The 15,094-nt window shown below is 41.6% G+C and overlaps 1 protein-coding gene across 1 annotated transcript in view; it reads right to left on the bottom strand.

Moving 5' to 3' along the window:
• LOC124148340 (adhesion G protein-coupled receptor B1-like) overlaps nt 1-15,094 on the bottom strand; it is a 67,672-nt gene that overhangs the window by 46,402 nt on the left and 6,176 nt on the right. Inside the window, exons 3-10 of the mRNA XM_048380886.1 lie at nt 12,403-12,585; nt 10,808-10,887; nt 9,815-9,941; nt 8,183-8,401; nt 6,720-6,796; nt 4,700-4,894; nt 3,714-3,752; nt 1,618-1,741 (exon numbers count right to left, since the gene is read on the bottom strand). Coding sequence (XP_048236843.1) covers nt 1,618-1,741; nt 3,714-3,752; nt 4,700-4,894; nt 6,720-6,796; nt 8,183-8,401; nt 9,815-9,941; nt 10,808-10,887; nt 12,403-12,585 — 1,044 coding nt within the window. The remainder of the gene's footprint in view (nt 1-1,617; nt 1,742-3,713; nt 3,753-4,699; nt 4,895-6,719; nt 6,797-8,182; nt 8,402-9,814; nt 9,942-10,807; nt 10,888-12,402; nt 12,586-15,094) is intronic.

The raw sequence follows: 15,094 nt of genomic DNA, 5'->3' as shown, positions 1-15,094 counted from the left end.
ACGACATTCATTCTCGTTTATGGCACAACATCGAAACCATGTAATTTGGTATCCAACTAACGAAAGATGGCCAAATGTTTTATTTTGCTATATAAGATAGTGACGCGATAAATCGCAGAGAACAATTTTTTTTGTCACGACAAAACATTGTTATATCATGACGTCATTTCTGGAGATTCGAAACTGCGCTCGCAACTTCATGACGTCGTATATTGGACGACGTTATTTTTTTTTTTTATTATTTTTTTTTTTTTTTTGGGGGGGGGGGGGGGGGTGCGATCGTTCGTTATCTGATTAGCCCAGCTACATCTATGGGGACACTCACCTCTCAAATAACGTCGTCCAATATATGATGTCATCAAGCTTCGAGCGCGTATTCGAGATGAAGTCATGATAGAACATTGGTTTGTCGTGAAAAACCACGCAGCGTTCTTCATTGTTCTTTGCGGGAAGCTATCTTATATTCATCTATATATAGCAGTAAGCAAAACGTTATTACGACAAGGATAAGTGTATAGCATTATCTTCTTCTATCTGTACTTCCAATAAATAACAGAAATCAGATATCGTGACTTTCCTAAATTCATTATAATTCTTATCCATAATTTTAAATGTTTACAATCTCCACGATCAGGAACCCAAACAAGTCGGTAGGTATACACAGCTTTTTATAAAATTCCAGCAACAGTATCCCCTTATCTTGTCATTGTATTTTTATCCCATAAAATCCCCCGAACGGTACAATAACCGAGAGTTTACATACAAAATGGGGCGGTCGAGGAGCCTTGTGGCTAAAGCGTTCGCTCGTCACGCGAAAGACCCAGGTTCGATTCCCGACATGGGTACTATGTTTGAAGCCCATTTCTGGTGTCCCCCGCCGTGATATTGCTGGAATATTGCTAAAAGCGACGCAAAACCAAACTCACTCACTCACTCACTCACTCACTCACTCACTCACTTACATACAAAATACCGTTGCAACAAAACGTAACAACGCTGTAATTAGTCGAAGAATGTGTAATATATTGTATATGTGTATGTAGTGAGTTTGCTTTCACGCCGCTTTGAACAGTGTTTCAGTTATATCACGGCGTGTCAGCTTGATGTGGGAGGAGTGAGTGAGTGAGTTGGGTTTAACGCTGATTTGAACAGCATTCCAGTTATATCACGGCGTGTCAGCTTAATGTGGGAGGAGTGAGTGAGTTAGGTTTAACGCTGCTTTGAACAGTATTTCAGTTATATCATGGCGTGTCAGCTTGATGTAGGAGGAGTGAGTGAGTGAGATTGGTTTAACTCACCTTTGAACAGTATTTGAGTTATATGACGACGTTTCAGCTTGACGTGGCAGGAAATCCCAGAAGTGATGCAGATCTCAGATGTTTACCACTGAAACTTTCGATCATAGGTTCCTGGTACGCAAAGGGATGCAACTCTGCACAACGGATTTCGCGCCTTAACCGAGTGGACCACGGAAGGGTTACAAGAACAAAAATGTCCCGCTGATGTCAGCACTGATGGCTTGGAGATACCGTGAAACTATTTTTCTTCCAAAGGATCTCCGAGAGACCTTTTACATCTAGACAATGGCTATGATCTATACAAAACAATAAATCTTACTGCAGTTGCTTTTCTTGAGGGTGAGTTTCGTCCTGTCTTTGAGCAGTGCCGGTTCAAGCTTTCGGAGAAATCTGTCAGCAGCAAGAACCATTCTTTGACGCCGACCGCGACGAGAACCGGGTGCCTGGAAGATTCCAGGACAAACAGATGCTATGGACTTACTAATGGATATTTCGAGGCATTGTAGAATCTTTTTGTTCAGCGCCCCACTAAGCACTTTCCAAGCTATATGGCGGCGGTCTGTAAATTATCGAGTCTGGACCAGACACTCCTTTGTAAAAGGGACTTAACGAACAAACAAATTTAACCTTTAACGACTGTAAAAGCTATTGGAGGTGAGGTGAAGTTGGGTTTAACGTCGCGTCCAAGATTATTGCACTTATATAGCGACGTGCAGGCACGTGTGTGTGTGTTTGTGTGGCTGCTTGTACTAGTCCGGACTGATGCCGATTTATAGTGCTAGCTCACTGAGATACCATGCCGCAGTTTAACATGAATACCCCACTCAGACACAGTATACTGACTCCGAGCCGACTAGTCCTTGTTTTAGCCCCTTAATGCCGAGCGCCAGACAGGGTAACAACAAGTACCATCTTTTAACGTCTTTTGGTATGACGCGGCCGGGGATCGAACCCCGGACCTTCCGCTCACCGGGCGGACGCTCTGCCAAAAGCTATTGGAACAATACAAGTTTCAGTTTCGTGTCTGGATCAGCTGGAGGCAACTGCCATGTTTTTGTCAGGTAATCTACAGCTGATCTACAGGTAATCTACAGCTGATCTACAGGTAATCTACAGGTAATCTACAGCTGATCTACAGGTAATCTACAGCTGATCTACAGGTAATCTACAGCTGATCTACAGGTAATCTACAGCTGATCTACAGGTAATCTACAGCTGATCTACAGGTAATCTACAGCTGATCTACAGGTAATCTACAGCTGATGTGCAGTTTCAATCAAATATGAAGCGGACATAGAGTTGGTCTACAATTGATTTGCATTTGAGTTGCAGATGATCTGTGCTTGTCATAGAGTAGATATAGAACTGATCTTCAAATTTATATACAAATTCATGTACAGCTAATATACAAGTATTCGTCAGTGGATTTGCAAACAAATCAGATAATCAATAATTGATCTACAGGTAATGTACAGCTGACCTACAGGTAATCTACAGCTGACCTACAGGTTTTCCGCAGTTCTTTGTTTGTTTGTTATTTAATGCCGCACTCAGAAATATTCCAACTATATGACGGCGGTCTGCAAATAATCGAGTCTTGGCCATGTGCATCGACCTACACAATTGGGATATGATGCCATGCATTAACCAAGTCAGAGATTCTGACCCCCCGGTTCCGTTAGTCGCCTTTTACGACAAGCATAGTCGCCATTTACGGCAAGCTTGCATTGCTGAAAACCTAGTCTACCCCGAATCTTCACGGGCCTTCCTGCAGTTGATTGACAGGTATAAATATACAGTTAATTTACATCTACATCTTATTATACAGCTGGTCTTCAGGAAATTCACAGCTGATCTATATATAATCTTCAACTGATCAAGAGATAATCTACAGTTGATCTACGGATGATCTACAGGTAATCTACAGCTGACCTACAGGTAATCTACAGGTAATCTACAACTGATCTACAGGTAATCTACAAGTTATCTACAGGTAATGTACAGCTGATCTACAGGTAATCTACAGCTGATCTCAGGTAATCTACAGTTAATCTACAACTGATCTACAGGTAATCTACAAGTTATCTACAGGTAATCTACAGCTGATCTACAGGTAATCTACAGCTGATCTGCAAGTTCATCTATAACTGATCTACAGGTAATCTACAGCTGATCTGCAGGTAATCTATAACTGATCTACAGCTGATCTACAGGTAATCTACAGCTGATCTACAGGTAATCTACAGCTGATCTGCAGGTAATCTACAGCTGATCTATATATAATCTTCAACTGATCAAGAGATAATCTACAGTTAATCTACGGAGGATCAGGAGGATCTAAAGGTAATCTACCGCTGTGACAGCTTGCCCATGCGGAATGTATCTAAATGTGGAGGTAAACTACGCTATACCCACGTCTATGGACATCATTGTCGAAACCGCCTCCAGAACGCCCTGGAATCGATAAATCACAAGTTACAGATCACATTAGGTGAAGTGAAATAGGATAGCACTTTTATAGCTACGCGCGTGCGACTGTGTACCACAGTTTAACATGGATACCCCACTGAGACACAGTATACTGACTCCGAACCCACCAGTCCTCGTTTAACCCCTCAGTGCCTTCCCTGGCAGGGTAACAACAAGTACCATCTTTTAACGTCTTTTGGTGTAACGCGCTAGACGTACTATCCACTAGCCTACGCAGGCGGCCAGAATATACTTAGACCTATATCAATGACTCTATGATAGTACAGGTCATTATCATCATTATCACTTGAACCGTATCTATTAAATGTATTATCAAAAGAAAAGCGACGTATGCTTACCCTTTTACGTATTGGAGAACTGGGAATTATGCATAACACAGGAAGGAGGGATGGCATCGATAAGACACTCCGTTTTTGTCCATTGTGCAAGTTAAGGGCAGTTGAAAATGAAATTCATTTCATTCTTGTTTGCCCTATTTATGAAGATATTCGCTCAAAATATTTCCCATATTTAGACTTCATTACTGGTAATAATCGTAAAGACACACTGGTTTGAATGTTAAACTCTTCTGATGTAAACCGCCTTGAGAACTTAGCCAATTATGTTAAAAATGCTATCTGTCTTCGTTCTTCTTACCTGTAAATATTATTTCATGCAGCACTTGATGTGAAACTAAATTGTATATATCTGTACGTGGGCCTGAGGCCTATTACCGAATAAACTGATTGATTGATTGACTCTATGATAGTTGAATGCAATGGCTTCTTGAAGAGACAGTTTGAGAGACAGCGTTTCATCCTTGTGTGTTTATACATGGAGAAGGGTGTTTAAAAAAGGCCATACAAATTATCGTTTTAAGCAGCACCTCAAATTACTATCATATCAAACAGCCAACAACAACTTTGACTGACCATTGTGAGATTACCAGCACCATTGTCCAGATTTGTGACATCGACGTCTGTTTCAAGGACGGTGAACAGCAACGCCTCCGCCGCTTCAAGGTCAAGGTCGCCTTTCTTGCCCTTCCGCCGAGATGCCCTCTGGCGGAGAAACGCGTGGACTTCTGCCATTGCAGCGGACGCCGTTGACGCGCGTGTTTTCTTTGCCTGGAGAATATATCAGTTACATGCGATTTCAAGACATTTTCAGGACATTTGACTGGTTCTGAGCCTCTCATAGAAGGAATTTCGTAACATATCGTCTTATGGACACAACGTGTTATTACGGGATATAACTTAAACGAGGCAGAATTCGTACAGTGAGTGAGTGAGTGAGTGAGTGAGTATGGTTTTACGCCGCTTTTAGCAATATTCCAGCAATATCACGGCGGGGGACACCAGAAATGGGCTTCACACATTGTACCCATGTCGGGAATCGAACCCGGGTCTCGGGCATGACGAGCGAACGCTTTAACCACTAGGCTACCCGACCGCCCTGAGAATTCGTACAGGCGATGACTCGAGGTCTGGTCGTCCTACAGATGCTACAGGTGCTACATCTGAAACTCGGATACAGGCTGCCCGCTGTATGTTCACGGCTGACTGACGGGTTACAATTCAACATATCACTGACCTTTTGGGTCAGTTTTGTTCTAGTACAGTCCATCTTAACTGTTTGTTGGTTGGTTTGTTGTTTAACGCCGCACTCAGCAATATGCCAGCTATATGACGGCGGTCTGTAAATAATCGAGTCTGGACCAGTCAATCCAGTGATTGACATCATGAGCATCGATCCACGCAATTGGGATCGATGACATGCATCAACCAAGTCAGCGAGTCTGACCACCCGATCCCGTTAGTCACCTCTGACGACAAGCATAGTCGCCTCTTACAGCAAGCATGGTTCTGAAGACCTATTCTACACCGAATCACACTGCACTGCACTGCACTGCACTGCACTGCACTGCACTGCACTGCACTGCACTGACACATTCCGCTTGGGCAGGCTGTCCACAAGAAGGGTACCAAGAATGACACCAGGTCAGAAGCTGACCCGACTGAACACATACAAGACTTCTGACCCGTTATCAGCGAATCGTGATAAGGTTGAGACGCCAGTGACACTTGGAGCCATCACTTTTATAAACTTCAGAGCAACAGTGGAAACATGTGGCCTCACAACACCAAAAAAGTAAAATCGGGTGACGTCAAGTTAGGACTCCTGTGTTCTGGGACAGTGAAGGGGTAATATGGCCCGTCTATTTGCTGGCGAGGTCGGACTATCAGTGTCAGATAAGCGAATCTGTCAAGGAATCACACCGAGGAAAGCTGGTATCACGCGTGGTACTGCCTCAAGGCAATGCGCCTGATCACGCGTCCTGAGTGGCTGGCTACAGCTGCCGATTGTGGTTTTAACTTATTTGCCACGCCCCTTGCCACGCCCCTTACTCTCTTGACCTTGACCTCTACAGGTAACAGGAGATCGCTGCCGTCGAGACCTTCTAACATCGATATTCCCCTTTCTGTTGTAACACAGAGTGAGCGAGTTGGGTTTAACGCCGTTTTTAACATTATTCAAGTCATATCACGGCGTGTCAGCTTAATGTGGGACGAAATCCCGAAATGATGCAGGTCTCAGGCGTTTACCACTTCGGTTAAACCCACGAGCACGGGTATGGTGCTGACAAACCTAGAAACATAATTGGGGCGAACCGGGATTCGAACCCACAATCACAGGTTTCTGGCGTGCCCAAGGGACGCAACTCTGCACAGCGAATGGTGGCGCCTTAGACGACTGGGTCACCCGTGCCCCCCGAGACCAAAGATGAAGACTTCATAGAAACAGAGCTAGAGCATCGCTCGACCAAGACTTAGTGCATATAAGTTAAAGGATATTGGACAGACAAATAATGTGTGAACATTTTTTATACGAAATGAGTCTCGATGTCGCCACGGCACTTTTCTCATACTCACTATATACCACGCTAATCACCTTTTTAACCTCTTCTCCGTCTTCCTCTTTGTTTTTCTTCTTCTGCAAACCTGAGGACCCCTTCTTCTTTGCGCAATCTTAAAGTGATTTGTATCACAGTAGTTAAAACATGAGTCAATGTTTGACCAGACAGCACGATACATTCAATGTCATACTCAGTCGGCATGCTTGTGAACTGAAACTTCAAGGTTTATTGGTTGGAGTTTAAATAAAATCATATAAATAAATTGCAAGTGATTCCGCGGCACTTGATTGGCCGAGCAAGCAAATATTTTTGTGGGTTTTTTTATTTTTCCATTAACTCCAAAACATGAGGCCACGCCCACTAACTGATGCTTCCGGGGCGTGTTGCAGGATTGCGTTAAACAAATTCAGATTCATCTGTTAACTGAAAACCACCCTCGGTGAAAAAAGAGTACACTATATAACTAACAATAGATAATATACATAGAACAATTGAAGACATTATATACACACACTGCATGTATAAAATAAGTGAGGTGAAATAGGGGTTAACGTCGCGTCCAAGATTATTGCACTTATATAGCGACGTGCATGCACGTGTGTGTTTGTGTGGCTGCTTGTACTAGTCCGGACTGATGCCGATTTATAGTGCTAGCTCACTGAGATACCATGTCGCAGTTTAACATGAAAACCCCACTCAGACACAGTATACTGACTCCGAGCCGACCAGTCCTTGCTTTAGCCCCTTAATGCCGAGCGCCAGACAGGGTAACAACAAGTACCATCTTTTAACGCCTTTTGGTATGACGCGGTCGGGGATCGAACCCCGGACTTTCGGCTCTCCGGGCGGACGCTCTACCACTAGACCACGGAGGCGGTCATGTAGAAAATAACATTAGGATGAAGACTTTTAGAACTCATTATATTGGTAAATTTACATACATTTCTCAAGTGATCAGTGCTCTTGTTGGAAAATAGTCCCGATGTCCCTTGTTTCCTACTATTGTCTCATGTTCATAATTCTTTGTTTTGTTTTGTGCTAACGGTTAAGTAAGGAGTATATTAAGTTATTATTATTGGCGTATTTATTAATAGAATTGACTTCAATGTTTGTTCAGTGTATACAGAGTTTGAAACGTCCAAACCGGTCTGCGCAGAATTTCACAGTCCGCGTGTTGATACCTCCATAAACAAATTACATATTGGAGTCAATTCTTATTTAGAAAGACCCGTGAAGATTCCGGGGTAGAATAGGTCTTCAGCCACCCATGCTTGTCTTAAAAGGCGACTCACGGGATCGGGTGGTCAGGCTCTCTGACTTGGTTGATGCATGTCATCGTATCCCTATTGCGTGGATCGATGCTCATGATGTCAATGACTGGATTGTCTGGTCCAGACTCGATTTTTTACAGACCGCCTTCATATAGTGCAATATTGCCGAGTACGGCGTTAAACAACAGACTCCCAAACAAAATCTTAAAAAGAAAAAAAATACATACTTCGGAACGCCTCTTCTTCACAACAACTGCACGTCTTGTCGGCGACATCGTCCTCATCCGAGGGGGGCGTGGCCCTGGCGTTTGAGCTGACGTCAACAATGGGAGGCGTGACGTCAGGAGAGGTATAACTTCCGTCAGAAGGAACGGCGTCAAGACCGCGCGCTGTTTCTGCTGGTCTCTGCGGGGTTCTGTTGATAACACTGTCAGTATCTGTGTGATCTGCAAGGAAACAACTATCTTTATATGATCTTCATTGAGGTAGTGGGCCGCCTCCGTGGTCTAGAGGATAGAGCGTCTGCCCGGAAAACGAAAGGTCGATGGTTCGATTCCTGACATTAAAAAATGGTATTCCGTTATAGATTCCGAGCTTGCTACCATTTCAACCTCTAAGGTATCAGCTGAGATGGATCAATTTTAGAAGTCACGGTAGTAGAAAGAGCGTTTGTCGGGAGAGCGGGTGGTCTGTGGTACGATCCACGGCCACGTCATACCTAAAGACGTTAATAAAAGATGGAGCGCGTTGATTCCCAGCCTGGCTCTCGACGTAAGAGGATGAAACAAGGGCTGGTCGGCTGTGTCTGAGTGGGGTATCCATGTTAGACACCGGCAAGATGTCTCTGTGGGCAAGCACTATAAAACCGGCAGGTCGCTATGGAGGTGAAATAATTTTATACCCGACCTTAACCCTAGTTTCCCTCACCTCACCCGTTTGGAGTCTAGTCTATTCAGTAAACCAGTGGTTGAGAGCATGAACAACGTCAGGCAGGGTAACAACATGTACCATCTTTTATACCTCTTTTAGTATTGAGGCGGCCAGCAGATCCAACTACTGACCTTCCGCTCTCCGGGGAGACGCTCTGGCTACTAGACTGTGGAGGCGGTCTCCGGCGAGACGCTCTATCCACTACACCACGGAGGCGGTCTCCGGACAAACGCTCTATCCACTAGACCACGGAGGCGGTCTCTAGGCAGACGCTCTATCCACTAGACCAAGGAGGCGGTATCCCGGCAGACGCTCTATCCACTACACCACGGAGGCGGTCTCCGGACAGAGGCTCCATCCACTACACCACGGAGGCGGCCTCCCGGCAGACGCTCTATCCACTAGACCACGGAGGCGGTCTCCAGGCAGACGCTCTATCCACTAGACAACGGAGGCGTCTCTGGGCAGGGGCTCTATCCACTAGACCACGGAGGCAGTCTCCAGACAGATGCTCTATCCACTAGACCACGGAAGCGGTCTCCGGCCAAAAGTTCTATCCACTAGACCACGCTGGCAGTTTGACTTTAAACAGACCATCGAAAGCTAAGTGTAGTTATATTGAAATACTGACTACAAGGTAAGTCAACATTCGGATGTTTTTTTGAGACAGAATATTATTCCGGTCTTTGCTTCAAGACATTTTGTTCCTCTGAAAACAATTCTGTCAAAAACATTTTGAGGAAGGCACAAAACCTGTGCAAGACATAAAGTTAACACGTTTTTGGTGTACACCCAGAGGCAAAAGAGTCCATTAGAGCCTTTCGATATCGCTCCAAGTTGAGTTTCCGACAAAATCAGGATTAACAGTCAATCAAATCAAACGGAATACGTCAACGCCATATTAACGCAGCAATATTACACATACTTACCCACAATGCATCCCTTCAGGAGAAACCGGAAGCAACAGTTGATGTTCTTGGATATGGCTATCTGAAAGAGGCCGCTCTCAAGGGCAGGATACGGGCGGCTCGTAAATGAATTGGTGCCGTTCACTCTCTGGGGAAAGCATATATGTCAGTTTACGTCCAGGGGATGGGAAATACAGACATGTATATAATGGCCCGTCGTCAAGCAATATAAGGGCATTATCAAGTTACAGTGGCCCGCTCGTTTCTGATAACGTGCGGGCGGTTTAATGATAATTCTATCCATTTTAGCTATAATATATATTATAGCTAAAATGGATAGAATTATCATTACCAAATGCGGGCGGTTTAATGATAATTCTATCCATTTTAGCTATAATATATATTATAGCTAAAATGGATAGAATTATCATTAAACCGCCCGCACGTTATCAGAAACGAGCGGGCCACTGTATCTATATTATAGCTAAAATGGATAGAATTATCATTAAACCGCCCGCACGTTATCAGAAACGAGCGGGCCACTGTATCTATATTATAGCTAAAATGGATAGAATTATCATTAAAACGCCCGCATGTTATCAGGAATGCGCGGGCCACTGTAGCTTGATAATGCCCTCATATTACTTGACGACGGGCCATTATCACGCCCGTTGTTAGGTGACGTCATAGGATAAGGATACGTGACGTCACGTTCAACAGTGAAGTCATCTGGTTTGTTCTATGACGTTTCCATATTTGTAAAAGTGGGTCAGTGAAATTCGTGTTAATAGCAGTAAATGTTTCCAAACCGATAATGTTGTTTCTTTTTATTTGATAACAAATTCCATCCATTTTAGTTATAATAACGGTAACGCTATTTTTCAGGTCATTATCATTTACAGAAGCCCTCGGTCTTTTCAACTGCCCTCCTTCGTCGGGCAGTTAATGGAAGACCTCGGGCTTCTGCAAATGATAATGCCCTGAAAAATAGTGTTACCCTTATAGTAAACTCACGCCCAGTTCTATGGAATCTGTCCTATTGGCATCCAGCCATAATCTGTCGACACGACAACTTCTTCCACCACTGGATTCACCTACGGAAAACAAACACAGTGATGAAGATGGGGATGAGAGAGAGTGATACAGATAGGGCAACCAAAATGCCAGGAGCGTGTTCCTTGCACGGCTAAGGGACGTAACTCTTCCCACTGGGTGCCTCAGCCCCTTGACTCTGTGGTTTGTTGTTTAACGCCACATTCAGCAATATTCCAGCTTTATGACGGCGGTGTGTAAATTTTTGAGTCTGGGCAGAAAATCCAGTGATTGACATCGTAAGCATCGATCCACGAAATTGGGATCGATGACATGCATCAACCAAGTCAGCGAGCCTGACCACCCGATCCCGTCAGTCACCTCTTACGACAAGCATAGTCGCCTTTTACGACAAGCATGGGTTGCTGAAGACCGAATCTTCACGGGTGTGGTAATACCAAGTAACAGAATAAAGATACGTTGACGACAAACATCCTACGCAAGAACGTTTAGGTCTGTAAAAGTTAACACCAAACCCCTTCAAAACACTTTCAAAGAAAGTCGATAGACTCTGCGGACCATTATTTCTGTCAATCTCATTGATTCTTCTTATCATACAGTTGTGATTTTACTCATGGTTTGTGAATAAACAAGCTATGCGGCGTCCTCAACGCACAGAACGTCTGCGGGCTATTCGTAACTGAAAATCTCAGATACGATATGACGTCATAATATTCTGAATTGAACTATCTCCGATAGAATGTGACGTTATCATGTTCTGATTTTAACAATCTCTGACGCGATATAACGTTATCATATTCTAAACTGATACGATACGACGCTATCAAATTCTAAACTGAAATCTCCGATACTATACGTCATAATATTCTTAATTGATCAATCTCAGATAGAATGGGACGTTATCATATTCTGAATTGAAACAATCTCCGATACGATATGATGCAGTCATATTCTAAACTGAACACTCTCTAAAAGCATAAAACGTTATCATATTCTGAATTGAACAACCTCCGATATAATACGACGTTATTATACTCGAATTGGACAATCTCTGACACGATACAACGTTATCATATTCTAAACTGAACAATCTCTGAAAGGATATGACGTAACCATTTTCTGATTTGTACAATCTCCGATACTACTAAAGTCTGAATTCTGACATTTTTGAGTGAAACTGTTTTTATTCAGTTAGTCAATAAGTCCTATGGCGAAAATGTTCATGTGCATTTTGACCAATAAGCCTTCTATAAGCACTAAAACTTTGGAGAAATGCAATATTCGCGCTCAAAATATAATACACCACGGGTTTTAACCAAATAAACACCGTTATCAAACCGCAAATCATTATAACATTTTTATTAATGATATCCTCTTATTTTTTTATGTTTCGTTTAAAGGTTCTGGTATATGCATAAAAGCGCCTGAGAAGTAAATAAATAAAAGCATTTCCTTAAAATTAATCTGCATTACATAAACATGAGACCCATCCACAGACTGACAATATGAACATCGTGTACAACGTTACACATTCCTCGTTATACCGCGTTTCTCACCGTGTATCTCAATGTAGCTGAGGTTGACGGTATAACGAAGGGCCATGTCCAGACATTGGCGGGTGTCGGTGTCATCCGGGCACCAGGTGTCATGGTTTCTTCCTGGTCCTGTGTTGACTGACACTGAACCGGAAGTGGAAGAGTAGACTGCACTTGATGTGTCGATGGGGCGTGCGCATGATACTGAAACACACATTTCATATTCTTGATATTTATGGAATCGTTAAGAAGACGCCACTGTGATATACATCTAATTTATCAAACACACATTGCACAGAAGACGTTGTCATGATATATCCTATAATTATCACACACACATCACACAGAAGACGTTATCATGATATATCCTACCATTTATCGAACACGCATTACACAAAATACGTTATCATGATATATCCTTCCATTTATGGAACACACATTACACAAAAGACGTTATCATGATATATCATACTATTTTATAACACATACATCACATAGAAAACGTTATCATGATATATCCTACCATTTATCGAACACACATTACACAAAAGACGTTATCATGATATATCCTTCTATTTTATAACCCATACATCACATAGAAAACGTTATCATGATATATCCTACCATTTATCGAACACACATTACACAAAATACGTTATCATGATATATCCTTCCATTTATGGAACACACATTACACAAAAGACGTTATCATGATATATCATACTATTTTATAACACATACATCACATAGAAAACGTTATCATGATATATTCTACCATTTATCGAACACACATTACACAAAAGACGTTATCATGATATATCCTATAATTATAACACACGCACTACACGGAAGACGTTATCATGATATATCCTAACATTTATAACACACATATCACACAGAAGACGTTATCGTGATATATCCTATGATTATCACACAAACATTACACAGAAGAGGTTATCGTGATATATCCTATAATTATCATACATAAATTACAAAGAAGACGTTATCGTGACATATCCTACCATTCATCAAACACACATTACACAGACAACGTTATCATGATATATCCTATAATTATCACACACAAATTACACAGAAGACGTTGTCATGATATATCCTACCATTTATAACACACATGTCACACAGAAGACGTTGTCATGATATATCCTACCATTTATAATACACATATCACACAGAAGACGTTATCATGATATATCCTATGATAATCACACAAACATTACACAGAAGACGTTATCATGATATACCCTACCATTTATAACACACATATCACACAGAAGACGTTATCATGATATACCCAATGAAAATCACACAAACATTACACAGAAGACGTTATCATGATATACCCTACCATTTATAACACACATATCACACAGAAGACGTTATCGTGATATATCCTATGATTATCACACAAACATTACACAGAAGAGGTTATCGTGATGTATCCTATAATTATCACACATAAATTACAAAGAAGACGTTGTCATGATATATCCTACCATTTTTTACACACATATCACACAGAAGACGTTTTCATGATATATCCTATAATTATCATACACACATTACACAGAAGACGTTATCGTGACATATCCTACCATTCATCAAACACACATTACACAGACAACGTTATCATGATATATGCTACCATGCATAACACACACATCACACAGAAGACGTTATCATGATATATCCCTTAATTATCACACACAAATTACACAGAAGACGTTGTCATGATATATCCTACCATTTATAACACACATGTCACACAGAAGACGTTGTCATGATATATCCTACCATTTATAATACACATATCACACAGAAGACGTTATCATGATATATCCTATGATAATCACACAAACATTACACAGAAGAGGTTATCGTGATATATCCTATAATTATCACACACAAATTACACAGAAGACGTTATCATGATATATCCTACCATTCATCAAACACACATTACACAGACAACGTTATCATGATATATCCTACCATTTATTGAACACACATTACACAAAAGACGTTATCATGATATATCCTATAATTATCACACACGCACTACACGGAAGACGTTATCATGATATATCCTTCCATTTATAACACACATATCACACAGAAGACGTTATCGTGATATATCCTATGATTATCACACAAACATTACACAGAAGAGGTTATCGTGATATATCCTATAATTATCACACATAAATTACAAAGAAGACGTTGTCATGATATATCCTACCATTTTTTACACACATATCACACAGAAGACGTTGTCATGATATATCCTATAATTATCATACACACATTACACAGAAGACGTTATCGTGACATATCCTACCATTCATCAAACACACATTACACAGACAACGTTATCATGATATATCCTACCATGTATAACACACACATCACACAGAAGACGTTATCATGATATATCCTATAATTATCACACACAAATTACACAGAAGACGTTGTCATGATATATCCTACCATTTATAACACACATGTCACACAGAAGACGTTGTCATGATATATCCTACCATTTATAATACACATATCACACAGAAGACTTTTTCATCATATATCCTATAATTATCATACACACATTACACAGAAGACGTTATCGTGACATATCCTACCATTCATCAAACACACATTACACAGACAACGTTATCATGATATATCCTACCATGTA

This window comes from Haliotis rufescens, unplaced genomic scaffold (assembly GCF_023055435.1).
Source record: "Haliotis rufescens isolate VD_foot unplaced genomic scaffold, xgHalRufe1.0.p SCAF_34, whole genome shotgun sequence".
Lineage (NCBI taxonomy): Eukaryota > Metazoa > Mollusca > Gastropoda > Lepetellida > Haliotidae > Haliotis > Haliotis rufescens.
Note: the sequence above shows the minus strand (reverse complement) of the source record. Positions and strands in the feature narration are given on the sequence as shown.